This window comes from Dermacentor andersoni, chromosome 3, assembly GCF_023375885.2.
Source record: "Dermacentor andersoni chromosome 3, qqDerAnde1_hic_scaffold, whole genome shotgun sequence".
In the NCBI taxonomy this organism is placed as follows: domain Eukaryota; kingdom Metazoa; phylum Arthropoda; class Arachnida; order Ixodida; family Ixodidae; genus Dermacentor; species Dermacentor andersoni.
This window is the reverse complement of record NC_092816.1, coordinates 109,512,339-109,534,716: the sequence shown is the minus strand read 5'-3', so window position 1 is coordinate 109,534,716 and position 22,378 is coordinate 109,512,339. Positions and strand designations below refer to the sequence as shown.

General features: G+C 44.4%; 1 protein-coding gene across 3 annotated transcripts in view; it reads right to left on the bottom strand.

Moving 5' to 3' along the window:
- LOC126539501 (putative RNA-binding protein EEED8.10) overlaps positions 1 to 22,378 on the bottom strand; it is a 59,223-nt gene that overhangs the window by 24,349 nt on the left and 12,496 nt on the right. For all 3 annotated transcript variants that reach the window (XM_050186372.3, XM_050186385.3, XM_050186380.3), the window contains 10 exons: positions 19,890 to 20,003; positions 16,569 to 16,666; positions 14,966 to 15,006; positions 14,559 to 14,634; positions 10,310 to 10,477; positions 7,079 to 7,127; positions 6,902 to 6,945; positions 6,183 to 6,262; positions 3,871 to 3,976; positions 2,391 to 2,478 (listed from right to left, as the gene is read on the bottom strand). In XM_050186372.3, the coding sequence (XP_050042329.2) occupies positions 2,391 to 2,478; positions 3,871 to 3,976; positions 6,183 to 6,262; positions 6,902 to 6,945; positions 7,079 to 7,127; positions 10,310 to 10,477; positions 14,559 to 14,634; positions 14,966 to 15,006; positions 16,569 to 16,666; positions 19,890 to 20,003 (864 nt within the window). The remainder of the gene's footprint in view (positions 1 to 2,390; positions 2,479 to 3,870; positions 3,977 to 6,182; positions 6,263 to 6,901; positions 6,946 to 7,078; positions 7,128 to 10,309; positions 10,478 to 14,558; positions 14,635 to 14,965; positions 15,007 to 16,568; positions 16,667 to 19,889; positions 20,004 to 22,378) is intronic.

The window sequence follows — 22,378 nt, the reverse complement described above, 5'->3', positions numbered from 1 at the left end:
TAAGACTGCAGGGGAGGGTTACCGCTCACGGAGGTATGAGAGCAGGTGTGTGGCGCTGGAGGTGCTCCTTTCTTCTTAAAAGGAGGGTGGCATCATCTAGGTGAACGAGCTGAGGCAGTGGCAAAGTAGAGGTCGCTAGACGGGGCGCAGAATCCGCACGGCTTTGGAAGCTCAAAAGTAGAGTGGGATCCACTCGATGGATAATTTCTGTGGGATGCGTGCCGCCACAAGATAGATCCGCTGACATATTTCAGGGCTGCGACTGACGCATCGGAGGAGCCACATCACCTGGAGGACATCAATGCGGATGACGATGTGGGCCGTGGGGACCATGGGAAAGGCAGCCACATGTTTGACAATGGTCGTTGCTTGTCGCACAAGGTAAAATGAAGATATTGGTTTATGCTAGCAGCCACTGTTATGCGTGAAGAACAAATGTAGCCTATGTTTGCGTCATTGGCGGCAGCGATGCACATGGGTCAGATGGCTGGCACATCAGTGCGAGCTGGACGGCTGCCTGCCATTGTGCCAGGCCTTAATCTTGCTATTATGCAGGTGTATATATGCTCTAGTACGGAGAAACTACTGTTTGTCAGTTACCAGCGCCTCAGAATTTAGAGACAGGAGGACGCTGTGCAGAGTGGTTCTACGATTAACGCGTAAACTTATTTATTTATACGTAATTATTTTAATTTCGGTGTTCTTTCGTTCTTGCAATTGTTTATGGTTAGACAGCTGTATATGCTAGGTTTCGCCATTTCACAACATACAATGACCCTAATTTTGACTTTGGATATAACGGACCTGTTCCTCTGGATTATCACAGTCCGTTGTAAGAAATGTTGACTGTACAGCCAAAGAACGATACAGTTAAATCTCGATATAACGAACTTCAGTGTAATGAAATTCTCGATATAACCTATTTCACTTTTTATAAATTCTTGTCTATAGAACACCATATACTTTGAACATCAATATAATGAAGTGTGTTTATACACGATTTCAATATAACGAAATTTCACTGCCACCCCGAAGGAATACCAAGGCAATTAATGGAAACTTCCACAGACGCAGATGGTCAAATAGTTGAATTATTTTGAGTCTGCTTGCAAATGTACCTCTTGAATCACACGCCGTGCGACCAGGAGTGACCACTGAAGTGCAGCAACATCATGTTCTGTATCAAGTCCAAGTGCAATAAGATCCTAACATGCATTGCACGCTGTATGCTTCAGGCACGAGTGAAAACATGCAAGGGTAAACTGAGAGTGATGGTGGCTCGATGGAAGCAGTCTTCACGCACAAGCAAGGGAAAAAAGCGGAGGGGGGATGGGGGGGGGGGAGCGGGTTGGCAGAATGGCATGCATCTCCTTTTCTATCGCGGCCGTGGCTGCGCATGGTTGTCAGCTTTGCTGAGCGCACATGCAGCTCGCGTGCCCTGTTTAGAGGTTATCCGCTGTGTGAGCAAAGACTTGGCAAGCTGAGATGTCGTGGCATTGTGCGCTGTCGGTTGTGCAATCTAGAGTTTCAGAGATGTGTTGAAGAGAGAGACAGCTGAAGCATTTGCTCCCCCCTGTTGGCCCTTTTGATGATAGCATTGTCGCACTGCAGGTGACACTATCAGCTACGTGGCTGGAGTGGATGCAAAAGCGGGGCTGTCTTCGCTTCGTACCGGCAATGTGAAGATATCGTTGGCATGGCATGAAACCATATCTTTTGTCGCCGGCTCTCAAATTCAACAAAATGGTGCTTTACTTTTTCTCCTCATTCAAATTTGCTTTTTCCGAGTGCCTGATAATTAGGAAAATTTTGCAGCTCCCTCTGCATAAAAAAACTCCATCAGCGACTGTACTCATTTGCTTAAAAGATTGAATTTAAATATTACGAAATTTCAATATAACAAAGCAAATTGCCAATTTTATCGACTTAGTTATATCGAGGTCAAGCTGTATAACAAAAATGGATGCAATAAATTATCTCATGGAGTCGAGTAATTCTAAAGTTCAGTTGGCCATCAGTGCATTTTGGCCAGCAGCTTAACATGGCTATGCCACAGCTGGAGAAGCAAATGTGTTGATCCCATGTGAATGCACACTGCACAGAGGTGATTTGTAGGAAGCACATGCGTGTTATTTGGCATTTTTCATATGCCACGTATCGGCATGTTAAGCCACTGATGAGCCATCAAAGTCAACAGGAATCCCATTACTAACCTGACAGAGGCACAATACTTGTGTTACTTTCGCATGGACCCGTTTTCAATAAATTATTTTGCATCGATACAAGCATGTACTCTTATAACGAGTACCATATATAACGAAGGTGTTTGCATGTCGGACGCGATTCCATTTATAACAAGGCTCGAGTGTACTTTGAAGGAAAACACTAACCTCCATCAGACACTTGCGGGCATCCACGAAGTTCGATGCTGTGCAGCAAACCCTGGCACGACAGGCTGCCCAGGCCAGAATCCGTGATCTGTCGAGACAGCCAGGGATAAATTAACAAAGGCAGAGCACTTGCGTACTGGACACACAAATGCACGACAGCTCTCAAAGCACTGGGCCTACAGCTACACGTACCAAGATAATATAGTATTTGCAGGATGGTAATGTGCACCAAACTTTCAGCCAATCAGAGACGATAACACGTTGAATTCAACATCATGGCAAAGTTTGACAGAGTCCAGAACTGTCTCGCGACGTTCACTCTTAAGTCTTCTTCCTCCCTCCTCGAGATTAGCAACCCTGCAGCAACGTGTGGATTGGACTAGAGAAACTTTTGAGTGGCAATGACAATAGCTTGGCACTATTGCAGTTCTGGTTTATTATTTCACTAAACAAGCATCTTTCTTTAGTAGATTCCTCCCTCCAAACAAATAGCACATTATAATCGAGTATAAATACGGTACCCCCAAAACTGTTGGCACTGTTCAAAATAATGCTGTTTAAAATGTGTTGCATACATCTTAAACCATACTTCAGGAGATCATAGATACAAAACAGAATTGGACAATTTTAACACATGACAGGAAAAGTTCGCTTAATTAGATTAGATTCATGTGTCTGCTGGCAGCACCAGAACATGGCCCCGTAATGAGCTCCATTCTTTCTTTATTTTTTTTTCTTTTAGAGCGCAGCTCTAATGCATTCATTCCTGCATTTTGCGTCAGCAGCATCCTCGGCATAACCGAGCGAACGAGCACAGCGAAGGATGAAATCGTTAACATGGAGCACAGCGAGGGATTAAAGACTGCAATAGTGAAGAGAGAGCGCAAGGAGGAAAGCAGAGGATAAGAGTGCTATGATGCATGCGGCAGACGTCTCGAAGAGCTAGCTGGCATTGGCATGGGAGGAACATGCTTGCAATTGTGGTTCTGCAGTTAGAGCATGAAGCTGCTGCGCTCCACGTCAGAGCTTTGATCTCACTATTGGGCACTTGAAATGTTTTTTTATAAACTGAGGTGACACTGGAACCTACCTACCGTGAAGTGTCTGCGAGCCAAAGAATGCTTAGCATTAAAACAAAGGGCCCAGTTACTATTAAAATACTGGTCAAATTCACCGAGTAGGTTGTAATATTGTGAAGATTTGGGTAATCTAAATTAGCAAAAAATTTTTGCAAAAAAATTTCGCAATGAAAGAAGATGGGGACAACACAATGCTCATAACTACTCACTGCCCTCATAAAACTAAACAAGCTTTTAAACATTTCATTACAGTCTAATGCCGTGATGCCAAAAAAACAAAAGGAACCTAGAACTAAACCTCAAGCACTGCATGAACACGGTTACCTATAGCTAAAGCCAGTCACACAGATAAAAAAGAGAAACAGGAAAGCTTGTAAGACCAGACATCAAACTCTGCTTACCTGTCCCAAGTAGTTCAGCTTTAGCTGGCGCAGACCAGGGCACCGCGACAGGTGGCTTAGCGCAATGTCAGTGATGCCGTGGTGGCAACCGGTGATGTCCAGAAACCTGCATTAAGCACAGCTCATGTCATCAAAACACTAGTTTCACAATGATGCACTTTCTACTTAGTCATCCTGACAACTTCATGAGGTGCCACGTTTAAATACTGCACAAGAAGGCACACAGACAGAAGAAACCTAAGCTGGCACAAGTTCTCTTCACGCCTGTCACTGAAACGGACTACAATTTGGCAGTGTTACATTCAATATCCTGAATAACATGCATAAGATATGCGCATATAAAATGATGTCCAAAATGCACTCGCACTGCTGATAAAATGCTCTTCGTCTCGGCCACTGCATGTAATGACCTCAGTGATTGTACCCATCATTGTTGGGTACAAGTTGGATATTTCCGAGGTGCCAGGTAGGTTTAACCGTAGAGTTTCATACAATGATTACCAGAGGGAACTTTGGCACTAGTGTCTACGGGAGCTACAATGGGGGTGGTTCAGCCAGTATTGGAATTATGGGAAGTACATGGATTTGACTACACTTTGTCCTTCTGGATTTAGACAGCTCTGTGACTTAGTAAACTTGTCATTTCTAACAGGGTACTGCATAATAAATAATTAAATAAACATTATTAAAATTGTCCGACAGCAGGATTCGAACACAAGACCTCTAGCAAAGAAACCGGACATTAAAACCATTACGCCATGGAAGCATGCATTGACAAGCGAAATGAAATACCCTTATGAATTATCGCGGGCGAGCCAGTGCCTTGAGATGCTTGGCACATTTCAATCTGGCCACCTCGACAAGCTGAACCATTGCAGTTTGTAACGATTGTGAATGTTCGCAGCGTTTTCTACACTTTGAAAAGTATAGGTTACTCTGAAATTTACGACAATGAACGCATATAAACCTTAATAAACAAAGCCACAAGAACGTCTGAACTCAAAAGCATAAAGGCCAGACAAATCCATGTACTTCCCTTAATTCCCATGGTGGCTGAAAGACTGCAGAACCACAGTTCCCTCTAGTAATTATTGCAGGGAACTCTATGAGATTAACTACACAGCCTGCGTATTGAAATTACTGATCAGTGCCTAAAATAAATGTGTAGCGACGAAATAAATACGATACGTAACAAATTCCTCACTTGCTTTTCTAGTTTTCTTCTTTCTATGTAATTTGAAATTCTGCCTTATCTGAATATTTCCCATGGTCTGATGGACTGTGACATAACAAGATCCTACTGCGACTTCATAAAAAGCCAGTCAGGATATTGCACCCCTCTGTGCTTCTTCTCCTATACATGCATTATTCCCAATTGCACAGTATTTTAATGCACTGATTAATTTGTGCTTTTTAATTATTTAAAACAGAGCAAGCAGTACAGAGGAAGAGACACACCACCGCCGTTTCACACCATGTGCAATGCCAAAGTTAAAAAACACACAGACTGCATTAGCAAATCTCAAAACAAACGTCATGACAGTGTTTGTAGGGATGTTGAACTCTCCCACGACCCCTGACATTCGGCTTCCTGGCACGTCTTCCACATCTCCCAATCTTCGGTTTTGGCACATGACACGCATGACATGACACATGACACAGTTATAACGCGAGTTCCATCTCACAGGCACGGACAACTTGGGTGCGAGAGAAACTAGTTTCCTTCTCTACAGCTACAGGATGGCAGCAAGCACAGACGGACTACACGCTCCTTGGCGTGGTTAAAAGGACTGTCCCAGGAAAAGGCCTGCTGTTCGGCTTAGGTGCATGGCAACATCATGGGCGAAAATTGTCACTCAGGCGCACTTCAGTTCGCAGGACGGGACCCACAAACGACTCCGGCTGCGGTTCCCCACATGGGCAAACATTCGCGTGGTAACCTTGATCAAACTTACTTGATCCTTCATCGTGTCTGCATCAAGAAATGATTCCTTGTATTTTAGCTGGCTGGCTTGATGATATAAAAGGGATAGTAAATGCACTCTATGTATGCTCCCACTACAGTGTGCTGTGTGCTTTCATACAAGGGCATTTGCCCACACAGACAAATTTCAGGAGGCACCAGCGTCCTCACAAGTTAAAATGTTGTTCCACTTGACTCCACAGACACTACAGACTCGGTGCTACTGCCTGTCCTTGCACAAATAAACAAACATTTTGCCCCTGCATTCTTTTTTTTTTTTTCCTTTCGCTGGGCTACTATACTACAAAGCTCGTAAGAGAGCCCACATTTCAGCAAGCGGCCGACTGACCTCAGTTTGGTGCAACCTGCGCATATGGCTCCGATGACCACATCATTGACAGCCTTGTTGTGACTCAAATTTAGTTCCTCCTGCATTTTCAAGCAAAAGAAAAGAGAGAGTGAGACGTAACAGTTCCACTGTGTCTTTTTAGTGAGTGTAATACGGATAGTATATCCTGACAATTTCTAAGAGCTTACACTGGCTTTGCTTATGCATGAAGGCAATAAGTATTTCTGAATTAATCAATGGTAGCAAAAATAAAGTAAATGTAAGAGCGTCTGTAGTCACCAATTCAAGTGAACTTAAATATAAAGGTGCTAGGACAAAGCTGGTGTGTGGGCCTCCCCAGTGTGACCAGCACAAGCGCCAAACAAAAGCTTTATATATACATAAATAGAGTGAGAAACAGAAGATGAATACAACCGCAAGCAAAAAAAGAAAAGTCATAATTAGAATGCGAAAAATAATATGCAACGGTTACAACGAATTGTTGCATGCAAATTATTAAAAAGTTCGAGTGGTGCGTTTTATACTACGATGCAGTAAAAATTTTCTAGAAGACGAAAAAAACATTTTTGATGTAAGTAACTCTGGTGAAAAATATATGCATGTAAAAATAAAGAGAGACATGGGTAGGTTACAAACAACAGTGAGTAAGGAAACATTTTTCTTTTTTTTAGTAAAAAATAAACATCACAGTAAAAATAACAATTTCACTAGCTGCTTACCAAGAGGGGCAAGTGGCCAATGGCACCAATACTGTCACCAGTCACTACAGGAGGAAAAAAGATTACAAATAATACCAAATCAGCCACTAGTAAACTGTGAGCACCAAAAGGTTCAAGGGAGTACACAAAACCATACATCTAACAATTCAACGAAGAATAATTGAAAAACCTGCTTACAATTGAGGAATGATCCCGACAGGTGGAGCAACCTTAGCGCCCTCAGGTTCTGGTTGTAGGAGAAAAAATAAAAAGAAGCAGCAGCTAAAAATGTGTATGCTATCTTTCTGTAGGTGCTTTTGGCAGAAAGGCATCCTAGCCCCCCAAACACAATTAGGCAAGATGTAAGCAGCGCAGAAAGCGCGATTTATAACTAGCACCTAGGAAAATTAAACAGTTATTACGGTGCAGAGAGACATTGAAAGATGCATCATAAATGAGAATACGTAAAATGTGTTTATATCAGAGTTGTAAACGTTACAGAAAAAAGTAACCAATTACAATCATCGTACCCTGAATATAAACGCACACACAATTTTCTCGGGTTTAAGAGAGAGTAATCAAGGAGAGGAAAGATAGACACATCAACCAGATGAGCATTCGGTTTGCTACCCTACACTGCGGTAAGAAAAAGGGCAATAGAAAGAGGGAAAGAGTGAACACTGTATGAAGCCAAGCACTGTATGCAGCCAAGCACCGTGACACCAAACTCCCATAGCTGGTGATGTGTGTGAAAGAAATCTGGAATGACCCAAGGGCCAGTGGTCGTTGTGCAAATAGGAAGCTGCGGATGAGCTATGAGACTTATTCGAGTTTAAAGGCATGTTTACTCAGCTTTAAAGGGGCCCTGAACCACTGTTCGGGCTTGGTGAAAACACGCAGTCCGCGGATAACATATGCAGCTGTGAACATCTCAGCCAAATTTTGCAATTGTCCGCAGCACGTGGAGCTTAGAAGTGAAGCCATCTTTTTCTCAAACACTCTCTTTTCAACAGAAGCCTGTTGTTCACTCTTTTCAGGCAGCTTTATTTTGTAATATAGCAGATTCCTGTATGCATCCACTATTGGCCAATAGCCAATGTCAATCAAGAAGGTTGTTTGGATCAGTGCGCTTCTTCCTACTGTTACTGTGTACTGTCGTTGACAGATTTTCCAGACCTCTTGAGGACCGAAAAATCATACGAAAATTCGAACAGTCTGAAAAGCTCACTCACTCCAAAAAATAAAATTTGTTAGGCTTACAGTGGCTTACTAAAATCTCTAATAATGCCCTGCCTCATACTACGCTTGGCAGCAATCAGATTTGGTTGTACTTGTGCAAGAGTGATGTCATCTCTGTATATAGTCAACAAGAGTGTCATCCTTCTGGCGATCTCCGTTGGCAGAGATCGCCATGGACATCGAAGAAACAAGCCATGTTATTTCGCACCACTTGGCTCTCACAAAGGCACAGGAGGTGGCGCCAATCACATAAATGTGAAGGTGCACAAACATACACAAAGATGCGACAACTGTTCCGAGACACACCTGCTCAGTGGACACACCACGTGCAAAATAGGAACCGAAACTTAAAAAAAAAGAAGGATCCCGCATTAAGTGATTATGACGATAGTGCTGAACGAAAAAAGAAAGGAAAAAGAAAAAGTGCCGTCCCCTGGAGCGTTTTGTCAACTAAGCAAAAGTGGTCAGAACCTCCAAAACGGGAGGATGGTGCTCATTTTCTATTGATAGCGTGCGCCTCCCAATCTTGGAGGCTATAGATGGTTTCGCTTGCCCAAGGAACTCCCGGTCACTGGATTTATCAGTCTACTGCGCTGGAACACGAAGTGCATCTTTAAGTTGTTTCACTATGCGGAAAGTCTATTTTAAAGTTTTTAGATAAAGGAACTACACATTACGCCTCAAAGACTAATACTTAAAATTTTTTTGTTTAACTTACGGCGACCTAGAGTTGTAAAACTGTTGTTATATACAGAGGAAAAGTGTTGAAAATCTGCGGGCTTAGATTTTAATGCACTCCTGATACTTGATATAGCCGCCAATGCCTTTCTTTTGTTCACTATACAGTCGAATCTCGTTAATTCAAACACACTTAATTAAAACTTTCACTTTATTTGAACTAACTCTGTTGTCCCGTCAAAGCGATGTGTATTCGAATGGGTGAGAACCCCCGATAATTCAAACGCGCAAGCATTTGCAACAGTTAATTCAAACATACTGAGCTCCGACAATGCTCTCAGCAACGTGCCAAATCATGCGGCGGCGCAAAGCATAGGAGAGACTTCTCAATGTCGCGCGCCAAGAAAAAAATAAAAGCCATGGCGGAAATTTGCGCACAGGCATGTGCAAGCATGCATCACCGATTACTTCTGTTCATGACAGGTTAGTGACTTCTGCTAGTGTCGCAGCACTGCCATGTACCCATAGAGTCAATGTATAAGGACATCTGAAATTTAGGACGTAAAAAACCTTCACCATCCGACTTTTCTGACTTTTGCCATGTCCGCAGGTCCGAAGCGGCATTAATCGAAGCCACGAAATGGCATTAATAGAAGCCAACACCACCGCCAGTTTGATTATTGTGTCGCCTCGAGCACGCTCTCGCACGCAGATCGCTGGCAGCCATAGCCACAACTCGGCAACTCTAGGCCTAGCTACTTTGATGTTTGCTACCACGCAGAAAGCAACTCCCGTTGCCCCCTCCAACAACGGGCATTTTTCTCAACGATGCTCAAGTCCCTCCAGGCTTGAACGTCTGATGATGTCTCTGCGGCGAGCACAACTTTTCATTTGAAAGCGGTACTATAGTGGCATCGCCTGTACGCCGATACGCCACAGGTAAAAATGTAAAAATGGCGACGTCGCTTGTGTATTTCAGTTTGCTGATGAAGCGGCCAGTAGCGGCTAAGGTACTGACTTTTCTAAATGGCACTAGCTATGCACCATATTTATCGTATTCGATTATAAACTGATGTGCTTTTTTAAAATCATCGAATTGAGGCCGACCCTAGAGTTTCGTATATGATTATTTGAAAAAAAAAAAATATATTGGCCTAGATTTGAATAAATATGTTTTCTTTTTTTTTTTCTGGATTCGGACATTTGGGGATCGGCTCAGAATCGGGGCCGGCCTAGATTCGAGTAAATATGGTATATATATATGCATATATATTTTTTAACGCTGTAATTTATGCCGATAGTACACATTATACAAAGAACAAAGAAATATTGTCATTCTAATCTTGTCCTTGTGGCCAAATATTTTTTCAAATAATGTGTTTTTTCCTTGAATTCTTTCTTATTCAGTTTCCCCAAGGCAAAGTTCTATTGTGCCTGCCCATTCTGCTGCTCAGTCAGTGACAAGGAAGATCTGCATGAAAAAATATGGCAAATGAGGGTGTCTGACTGCACCTGGCAAAGCAGGAGCAGGTCGTGGTCCGATATCTGGAGGCAGTCACTCAGTGTCAGCTCCGAAAGGAAGCAGCACTTGGTGGCTATCTTGGAGAGGCCCGTTGCAGTCAAACCCGAACAGCCACGAAGCACGAGACGACGCAACCGAACCCCTGCCATGTGGAAACACTGCAGGCGGCAGAGACAGGAATGCATGCATTTTCCCTCAGAATGGTCTAGCGCCAAGTCACACGAAATCTCACACCAGTGATCATATACTAAGATGCGACAACTTGATAACACTGCCCCTGGATGCAGCAAGCACATAATACCTATGGGTACTCAAAACAAAAATGCTAGCGTACCAATCTTTGTGAGAACTTCACTGCTGCATTTGCTGCAGTGATCCCTGCACTGCCTTGCGGCATTAAATTTCATCAATCGAGCAGGAATGCAGGGATGCATAGCGAACTTGCACATGAACCTTTCTATACTGGGCTGCACACCTCAGTGAGTGAAACTCTTCTTTTGTCATGGCTTCAATGTTCCGAAAGCGTTCTGTGAGCACCCCTGAATATGAATACAGTCGAACCCACTTACAACAATATTCAAGTGCTACGAAAATTCCATTGTATAACTAATAACTGTTATAACAGAGTTGCACGAAAAAATCAAAACGCGCTCTGATCGCGTGTAACAAGCCACGGCTGTCGGCGTTAAAGAAGGGCACTGCTATAACAACAGCAAAGAGGAGCCATGGGTGGCAAGCGATACGGGAGCACTTGGTGGCCCCAAAAGGGGCCTTTTAAAACTGTGAGAAGGCTGCTGCTGCAGCCTGTAAGCTTGAGAAATCCAGAAGAAATGCAGAGGCAAGATCGCCACAAGTATCCTGCCACATACTTCTCACTGGCTTGCATGAGAAAACCCGAGATTCATCAGCCTTGCACGCTTGCTGACATCCTTTTCCAAGGCATCCAAGTGCTCCACATAGTGCAGCGAAAGGTTCCTCGTGAAAATGAAGCCCCGGAGGGACCGAATCATCTGCCGGGCCCCCTGTGAGGACATTGTTGAGGCAGCCTGCCCTACCCTGTCATCGCTGCCGTCTTAGCCGTCGCTGTCTGATAGAAACACATTCACGACGATCACCTCATCGGTTAGAAGCACTTAGCTACCAAATGTATAGCCGTCGCTTTCTTTTCACCGGCAACGTCGTGCATTGCCACTGATCAGTGGGCAGATCAGCCATCTTCTTTGTCGGCGGCGAGACAAACCAACAACAAACCAACTGTGTTGGTTTGTCTCGATTGGTCAAACGAGGCTGAGAAACCGTGTAGCCAGGAACGATTTCGACGCAACCAACATAGACGAACGCGGGCTATTAAGCTGTTTGCAGAACTGCACTGAATGAGGAGCTAGCGAGCAACATGCGAGCAATCTGCGAGCAGCGCAGTTGGCACAGTCCATTCTTGTTTTGGAGGGTTGGGCAGCGTAGAACTCTAGGCGCAGCCCATTCGTGTTCGGAGGGGTGGAAGGGCGACGGGAGAGAGGCACGTGGAAATGGCTGGAAAATGAGCGCGTGGCGACTGTTGGAGCAGCAGCCCATCGTGCAGCAGCTCGAACTTTTCGGTTTATTTTTTTGCTTTTCAAGGATTTCGCATTTCACTATCTTTCGGCTCGGACACCCCGCAGCCAGACATCATCGTTATAACCGATAATGCGGCATCGGGGCATTGTAATAAGCGGGTTATTTCACTATGAAAAACATACAAAAGTTGATGGTGCAGCAGCTTATAACCGATATATCATTAAAGACAGTATCGTTAAAGTGGGTTCAACTGTATACAGTAAAACTTTGATAATTCAATCTCGGTTTAGTAGAAAATTTAGTTAATTCGTACAATTTGTGTAGTCCCATAATTTGAAATGTAAATTTTTCTCATTTGAAAAGACTGCGCACATCCACCCGGATAATTCGTAGTTTCCGGGAGTGGCATCCGAGACTGGCACGCTACAACGCACTTCAGGCTTCGCATATCTCGCAAGCGGTGTTAAAAATGTGGCGGCTATGACGTGTTTCTGGCTCCTGCATTTGCTTCTAATGTTGGCTGCTCTTGCAGTTACATACCATATTTACATGATTCTAACGCATACCGAACTTTTGTGGGTTTAATGCAAGCAATTGAAGTGCACCTGAATGTAACATGCACCTGATTTACTAAAAGAAAACAAAGCATGCCCCTCATGTTTGAGATGAGAAAAAGCATGACACACAGAATTTGCCTTCACAGAAGAGAAACATGCTTTTAAAATGATATCGACTAGCCCGTACCCAAACCTTGCTTCAGTTTTAAAATGGGCTTTCATAACGTAAGCGCCACATCGGCATTGCCATTTGCACCATATTGGCCTCAGATCCAATGCACATAGGGGTGGTACCGTATTTACTCGCATAATGATCGCACTTTTTGTAAAAAAAAAAATTGACGCAAATTCAGGGGTGCGATCATTACACGGGTTAAATTTCCCGCAAAAAGAAAAAAAAAAATTTTTTGCAGTTCACGTTTGTTGTGGGATGACAACAGGTCAACAAATAGGTGGCTGCTGCTGCATGTTGTGCGGTACACCAAAACAAAAATGGCGGCCGGCGGAGCAAGCCGAATGCGCCAAACGCGATTTTTTTTTCTTCTCGTGAGTACATTATGTGCATTGAAACAGTTTCTTCCGTATCAGTAATGAATAATATCGTTAATATCGGCAAGTTTACGGCAATAACATAGCCATGTCCACTTTGAGGGGACACAAACAGATGGGCACGCTAGGTTGCCAGTGACATAGGAACACATGGCGGGCATGCTGCGGAAACTGCTGCATTTGTCTTCACTACTATCCTAATACGGCAGGTTTCCGCTAAGGGTGGGCGAATATCTTAGCTGCGTTACAAGCGTCAGTGTATGAATGGGGTACACTTCTAACGTATCAGTGTAGACGTGGCTACTATCGTTGCCACTCGCGATTTGTTGCGTGCCCACGAGTGCAGACGAGAAGAACCGAAAGCCGCCTTTTTTGTTGTTGTTGACCACAACCATTATAAAGCCTACACATAACAAAGGCAAGTTTGGTTGTAGCCTTTTTTTTTTTTTTTTTGTCATGGAAGTGCGGAAAGTGATGAAAGGAATGAAATGGGGCATCTGCTTAAGAATCTGTTTGGTGCGTGCAGGCCGCTTGGTAAGTCTTGAAGAGCCGTTCGCGTAGCATTTGACAGCATCTGACAGATGGTAAGCACAATCATTATCAGCTAGACTTGGCACATGACATATCACTGTGGCAAGTTTGGGGTGCGATCACTACGTGGGAAAGAAAAATTATCTAATTTTGATGACAAAATTCAGGGGTGCCATCATTACGCGAGTATGATCATTATGCAAGTAAATACGGTATGTGGTGGCAGGTTATATGTGCAAAAGTATAGCAAATACAGTAAATGCATGGCTTTCGAGATCGGACCAAGAAAGCCGTCACTGGGACTGCAATTTGAGCAAGCGCTTGAGTCTACGATGTGGGCGCTGGTAAGCTGTACAACTGACGGTGCTGCAGTGATGTATGTGTTTCCATCTGCTACAAAGAAGCGAGTAAGAGCATCATCAGCGTCGTCATAATAACAATGGCACTGTTGCTTTTCCGTTTATGGCTTTTTCGGTGTAAATAGTACTAGCTATGTCGCATGTTTTCTAGTGCTGCTACATTTTCTCCACTGCTAGCGTGTTGTGTGCATACGATTCCTGCAGCATGAAAAATCTCAGCCACTTGCGCATTTCCGCTAGTGTACAAAGACAGCAACTAACCACGCTGACAAGGCTTCGTCAACCACTTGAACGTAGAAGCGGACCTGCAGACGTCGTACGCTAGCATGCAAGACAAAGTCCCCGATAGTGTGCCAGTAGGCGATGGCAGGGATGATAATGAGTCCCTGAACATCGTCCACAGCTTTGTCGAATGTAGCGGTAGCGACTGTGAGATGCTGCACACGAGTAGGGGGCTACGGATCATGACCTTCGGTGGAGCAAACTACCGTATCAAGAAATCCCACATCAATGATCCCGACTAGTCATGCTAGAAGAAAAGTAAACATGGCAAGCTTGTGTTGTGCAGTTCTACCAGTTTATTCCTTCTGATTTTTTTTCTCAATTAGAAAACAAGATCACGTTTATAATTTTGAGCAATCCAGCAGACTTCAAATTAACGAGGTTTTACAATAATAACTGTTTCTTACCTGACCAGATAGCTTGTGCAATTCAGTCAAGTCCAAATGTTCTAAATACTTGCACAGATGAAGAAGCCACCAAAGCCTGAAAAAAAAAAAAGATACTTAAATTATACTGAACATGCTTACATAAAATATACACAGAAACACTACACACACACACACTCACGCATGCGCACACGCACGCACACACACACACACACACACACACACACACAAAGAAACAAATCCAGGCTCACTTGAATAAAATTAGTATGGATTCATGGACAAGCAACAGAAATTTATGTCACTATTTTCAAAACTCTTTGTATAACAATACAAACAAAAGGAAAAAGGTACAGCACAACAAGCCCACTGCATACGTGAAGCAGCACTTCGTGCAGGAGCACCAGTGCAAGGCATAATGAAGGACTTACCCTTTCTCCCCAACGTCGCTACACCTTTTCAGCAAAACAGTCTGAAAAAGGTCACAAACGACAAGGCACTGCATTAGCTCAATAAGCCTTGCAGAAAGACGGGACAAGATTACAGTACCAATTTAACGACTACAATGTATCCAAACTCTGAAGCAGCTTACAGAGACTACGTATAATAATTTGAATGTTACACAGTGCAAGCACCTTGTGAGATGGTACTACTCATAATCCAGCAAAATGAACCATGATAATACATATTACGGTTGCAACACAAACCACAGCTCTCTTTCAAACGATATACAGTTAAACCTTGAAAAATGAACTTCAATATAATGAAATTCTCGATATAACAAACCATTTACCTTTTCATAACCTCTTGTCCATAGAGTACTATGTAATTAGAACCTCCAATATAACGAAATTTCGCTTCCACAGCAAAGAAATGCCAAGACAATAAAGGTAAACTTATGCAGACGTAGATGGTCAAGTGACTGATTTACAAGCAGCTCCTTGCAAACGCACCTCTCAAATTGCGCACAGCGCGACAAGAGCGACCTCCAAAATGAAGCCGCATCACGTTCCTTAAGAAGTCCAAGTGTAATAAGTTCCTATCGCGTATTGCAGCCCGCGCACTGTGTGCTTTAGGTGCGAGTGAAAGTGTGCGAGGGTGAGACAAGAAAGATGGCTTCGAGTACGGCCTTCCCGCGTGAGCAAAGGGATATAGGGGGAGGGGAGCGAGCTCGCGGTAACGCCATCAAGCATGTGCAAGGGGCGGGGGTAAGTTGGCACATGCGTCCCTATTTCTGGTGCACCTCTCGGCCATGGCTGCGCATGGCTGTAAGCACAGCCGAGCACATACGCAACTGTGCACCCTGCTTCAGAGGTAATCTGGCGCGAGTGCAATGAATGGGCGTGCTGAGATGGCGTGGCATCATGTAAGCCGTCTTGCCGCGTGTTTAGCATTGGAAGTTGCGCAATCTCGAGTTTTGGTGACCTGTTGGAGCGAGAGGCACACAGTGTTCACTCCCCGCTGCCGGCGCTTTTCCAGATAGCATCATCACAGTGTGGATGACGCTTTTAGCCATGGGGGCGAAGTGCACGTGAAAGCGTGGCTGGCTTCGTTTAATTCGCACCGCAAGCATGAAGATACAGTCGATGTGGCATGAAACCGTATCATTCGTCACCGCCTCCCAAATTCATCAACATGAATTGTTTTCCGATTCAAATTAGCTTTTTAGACTGCGCGATAATTCGGAAAATTCTGCAACCCTTTCTGTGTAAGAAAAATCGATCGGTGGCTGTACTTATTTGCATAAAAGGTCGAATTTTTATTCGACAAAATTTCGATATAACGAAGCAAATTTTCAATTTTACCTACTTCGTTATATTGAGGTTTAACCGTACTTGTACAAAGCAATGTGCATTTATGCAAGACCACCCATAAGTGCACCAGGGCTCGCATATGTAGCATATTGTGCAGCAGATGTCCAGACAGCTCAGTGCAAGTGTGCCCTTTCCACTTTGCTCTTGCTTCACTACAAGCACATGCACTGTCCCTCACATGCTACACATTCTCCCTGCGATATCAAGAGACCTCACCAACCTTGAGCTTTGGGCACTTTTGGGCGAGCTGCTGGACAGACACATTGGTCAGCTGCACACCAGACGCATCCAGGTACTCCAGGTTGGGGCACAGCATGCCTGCACAGTCCGCATCACAAATTAGCCTAGCAACAGCTAAGTACACATACAGCAGGCAGCTTACTCTGTCTCCCCAATAGTGCTCATGAAAGAACTTGCACTGTATTCGTAATTGTGCTACAGATTTGATGCGAGTTGTTGGTTTTCAACATACTAGGCTTGGCTGCCAGCACTCTATCGATGTGAAAGAGTAATCTTGGAACACCATGTCAGGAGTTTCAAAAGTGGCTCGCCGAATGTTGTACAAAGCCTGCATGGCTCTCCCAAGCTTTCATTCATGTCATCATGCAGTGGAATCTTGATAAACGGAAATCACTTAAATGGAACTGCCTCTTAAACGGAACACCATCCTCATGGATGGCTGGTTTTGTATTCATGCTGTTGTATTGAGCTTTGTCTCTCAGTAAATAGAACTGCTGATAAACAGAACCAATTTCCCAGGTCCCTTGAGGTTCTGTTGAAAGAGAGTCCACTATATATCTATACTGTCTTAAGCTTAGCCACTTGCTCCTGCCTTTCAAAGGCCCCACAATGTGGGTCGCTTGCAGCTGTGTACCGTATGTGCGGTCTGACACCAGGTAAGAGTTTGAGACCGCTGTGTTTTGTGACAGCCCGCAAGTGGGCTTTCATGAGCTACTCATATGCAGAGAAACAGTAAATCTCAATTTTGTTGGAGCTAAAAAAGTGGTGTACTGCTGAAAGGGCCTAGACTAGCCCAGGTCGCAACACTTGCATAGCAGTGTTCATAATGTTACACACTTTCCCTATATGTGAAGCTCCAGACAGGCCTCGAAGGAAAGCCACACATGGCACCTTTGAAGCCATACACGATCTCATTAACTCCGTGCACTGCAGAAAAAACTCGGGGTGTCATGATTCAAGAAGGAATGCGAAACAGGAAGGACTCGTCTATTGTCTGCCACTAGTTTGTTTTGTGTGAAGTGCTGGCTGAAGTGCTAAAGAAGAGAGCTGGGCGAGTTGGTGATGTTGCTGTGACACGATGGAAAAAAGAGGGGGGACAGGACAGAGCATTCGTACTCCAACTTATCAAAGTTGAAGTACCAGCACTTCGTCCTGTCTCTCTTTTTTTCTATTAACAATTTTTTTGTGCTATAAACTACGTCACAGCAAAGGCTGGCTGATTAGCATGATAACTGAAACTTTAGTGGTACACAAAAGGGGAGTAGCTTGTTTGAGAAGTGCAGTTAGCGTATTTACTCGATTATAACACGCCCTCAACTGTAACGTGGGCCCGTGTTCCATGACCAAAAAAATTCTTAAAAATGAAAACCTCGATTGTAACGCGCACCCGTTTTTCATGACCCCCCCAAAAAAGAGTACAATACCGCGCACCTCGTGCTTTCATATACAAATACTATTTTCTCTCATTTCGGAAAGTCAGATTTATTCCCAATACAATAAAGTTGCGATGAATAAAAAGACAAATGGAAGTGGCATACCTTGCTGCCAAGATTTTCACTGCGCTGGTACGAGTCACATGGGGCAATAGATGTTACTCGTCGTGACTATCAGACAACTCCTTATCTCTATCAACAGACCAAAGCATTTCATACTCAGTGCCGTCCACGGCATTCGAAATCCCAAATTTTTAAAGGCCTTGTTAACCATGGCAGATAGGATCGTGCAGCATGCATCTTTCACCCATCCAGCAAAGTCCTGCAGCGAGGCGCGCTTCATTTTATGGGCAGGCGTGAATTCGTGGCAGCCTCTGACAAGCCATTCGGTGTAGAGCGCCCGAATTCTATCTTTCACTGACGTGCTCAAACAATCATCGAGCGGCTGGAGCTGCAATGTCATGACGCCGGGTATCACGACAAGGTCAATGTCGCGTGCAGCCAGCTTCTCCTTGATGCACTGGTCAAGGTGGCACCTGAACATGTCGAGCACAAGCATCCCACTCAGACCCAAACTGCCGCTGGGTCTCTTCCGCCAAATGTTATCAATCCAGTCAGCGACCAAGTACGTGGTCATACAACCTTTTTCATTTGCGTGCACAATCACACCACTCGGAAACACGATTCCTTTCAGAAGCGTCTTCCGTCTGAAGATAAGATACGGGTGCAGCTTGTGCCCATCTGCAGTGCAACAAAGCATTGCGGTGACTAGTTTTTTTGTTGCCGAAAGACAAAACGCGTACTTGCTTCGCCCCCTTCTTTTCAATGGTTGTGGTGGCAGGCATGTCAAAGTAGAGTGGCGTCTGATCGGCATTTCCAATCTGTCCGAAGTGGTAGCCGTTTCTATGGTGCAACCTCAAAACGTACCGCTGAAAACTGTGCAATCTCTCTTCATATTCTTCAGGCAATTTTTGGCATATCCCTGTCCGCCTTCGAAGAGAAAAGCCTTTTCTTTTCATAAAGTTTGATAGCCAGCACCTGCTCACTTTGAAGTCACTCCGCATTAGCCCTTTCAGTAGGGCTAACTGCATCGCCTGTACTTTGAGCAGATCGGTTGTCACAGGCCACTGTGCCACTCGCTGCTGTTGTATGTATTCCGCGAGCAGCTCTTCTATTTCGGCGAAGCGGCCCTGCTTCGGTCCACTGAAACCCTTCCTTGTTGCTTTGCTGGCAAAAATATTCTCCTTCTGTTTGCACCAGTCCCGCACGCAAGTTTCAGGAACTCCGAACGCCCGTGACGAGTCCCGATTTCTGTCCGTCTCCACGCACATGATAACTTTCCTTTTAAATGCGGCATCATGGTGGACTCGGCGTGTCTTCACATTCAGTGCTTCCACACTGATTGAATAAATGCAGAAAACAGGAAGACAGGCGGTAGACTAGGTTACACCAGCGCCTGGTTATACATACAACAAGGAGGTATGCACATGGAGGAAGCTACGGCAGCTAGGCTAGAAGCGCGTACGAGGCGGCCATTTTTCTAATGCCAATGGCAATATGGTAACGCGGATTTGGGGTTGTACTCGATTCTAACGCGCATGCAATTTTTGTACCCGTTTTATCGGAAAGGAGGTGTGCGTTAGATTCGAGTAAATACGGTACTTCTTATTCCTGATTTGCCGACATGCCCCATAGCTTACACTGCACTGTGCAGAATTCATGAGACGGAGCACAGTGTACGCCACGCCCACGAGTTGACCCCAGCCGCAAGTGGCAAGGAATGTGGCAGGGGCGCCAAGGTATACAAAACCTGGGGAGAAGGCATGCGCACCACATTACTGCAGATACTACTGGCAGGACACACTCACTGATGGCCTCGGCTGCCTTGTAGTCGAGGGCGTGTGAAGCAGAGGGCAAGTCCAGGCTGCGCAAGGACTCACCGCAGCGAACCAGGAGGGCTCGGAGAATGCTCACAGTCAGCGCTGCACAAACAAGGACAGTCATGAATTAGCCTAGCCATTCGCACAGTGGCCACACGTGGCAGCCTGCGACAAACAGGCAAGCAAGTCGATGGCACTTTTTTGCAATGTTTGTGATTTCCTTTCATACTGGTATTTTCAAACTAAATCGGGAACATTATATTTCATCACGTGGCTGTGCTGCAAGCAATGCTTATGGGAACCTCAAAATTATAGACCAGTCATGAAAATCGTGAAAATACCCCACAAAAATCAACGCATTTATTCTGTGAGCTGTAAACTTGAATATTATAGTGGACAGCCTAGACATTATACATTAGATAACTTATGCCATCTATGCCGTTACCACAGATTGACAGAACTGGTGGTTGCAATTATGCATTTTAAGCTTCCACAATAGCGTTCGTCATGTGTTCATATGCGTACATTACATGAATGCACAGTCCATGTGTTGTGACATGTTGCCACAACACACGAACCTGTACCACAGCATCAGAAATGTTAGGAATGTCAAAAAGCACAATATGATTGCCTTGACAAAGAAAGAAAGGCTGCATGGTGTATACTTTGGGGCAAGCTTTTATACCTTAATTAGCACATTTTGTGCTGAACGCAAATAGAAAATAGTGCAGTGCTTTATCCACTCCAAAATATAACCTAGCAGATAAATAACTGCAATGAGCTCAAGTGCACCATATGAACATTGCAATATACCACCACAGACTACTAGACTGTATTTTTTTTTTCTTACTGTATAGCATCTAAGTCAGACATGCAAACTTAGTGACACTTTGTGCAGTCGCACTTTGCTTTGCTGAGTATCACTTTGCCAGCATGGTCCTAGTACTAACACATAGTGCCAGTGTTTAAACGAAGTGTCATTTCGGATTGATGACAATGATGGTCTACGAAGTCATAGAGATTGATGCGGTTTCCATCATTTTGAGTTTTATACATGAGTCCTGTTTTATTAAAAATACTTATTTGTAAGAAAAATTTGAATAAAGAAAACAATTACTATGATCTCCTTAACAATGCTGATCGTTTTAGCCAATACAAGCAAGGAACATATCCAAAATCCAGACAGCCACGATGGCAGACTCTCGTGTTGGACAATACGATGGGCGCCAAAAATGAACATTTCAAGCATGTTTTGGCTTCACCGATGCCACCAGAATGCTCATAAGATTTAAAACCACAGCTAAGTCGTCTTTGCATTAATGGCAACTTTGGATTGAGTCAGCTTTTTGCGCACAAGATGAGGACAAAGAAGAGGCTGAGACACACGAGTGCAGACTTAAAGGAGTGTTTTATTTTGAAGAAAGTGACCACATATATAGCAGAATCTGTGACACATCACATGGGCGCCGCCTGCAGAAAATTCACATCTCTACGCAAGAAGGATAGCTCTTTGCTGGAAAGGGCAATGGACGGTTTTGACACACAGGTGTCACCACACCTGTCAATCAATTCCGCTTTGATGATTTCTCAGGTTAACTGTTCACGATGTTTGCTGACAATTGAGCATGCGCTATACACCGATTTACGCGTGACCGTATTTGTGGTGTCTGCCTGACTATGCATGCAATTTCTACAGTGGGCATCCAAAAAAACCCCTTTCATTTCTATCACATTGTAGCAATGCTCCCATAGCCTGTCATTAAGGCATCGTCTGCTCTGGCCAACATAGTTGGAGCCACAGTTCAAAGACAGATTATAAACTATTCCTTCAGCACAGTCAATGCACTTTGTCTCTTTTTGCAAGCAGGCTCTTTGGGGGCAGACGCTCTGGTCAATCTGCACAATGATTGCGGTTTATTAGGAGCGGGAAAAACCATCTTTACATTGGCCCGCTGACTAATCCTTTTCAGTCGATGCGATATGCCGTGGATGTACGAAATAACCGCGACTTTCTTGTAAAGTGTGGAAGACTGAGCGGCATTAGTCATTGGTGGTGGCACGCGCTTCAACAGGGCTTCAGCAACGTTAACGAGGACAAGTATGGGGTACACCACGTTCCTGAGGTGAAGTGCCTGCTCAGAGAAGCTGTCGGCCAGAGCTCTGGGCCAGACTTGCTTAAAGAATTGGACAGGCATAGCTTCGCAATGCCCCTTTTTACCACCTTTGAATGGGCTGACGCATACGCAAGCGGCGCCTCATTAGCACGAGGCTCAGAGCTACCAGTACGGAGCTATCCTTCTTGCGGAGAGATAGGAATTTGCTGCGGGCAGCGCACGCGTGATGTGTCACGGATTCTGCTATATATGTGGTCCCTTTCTTCAAAATAAAACACTGTTGTAAGTGTGTGCTCGTGTGTCTCGGCCTCTTCTTTGTCCTCGTCTTATGCACGAAAAGCTGCCTTCATATCCTACCAACAT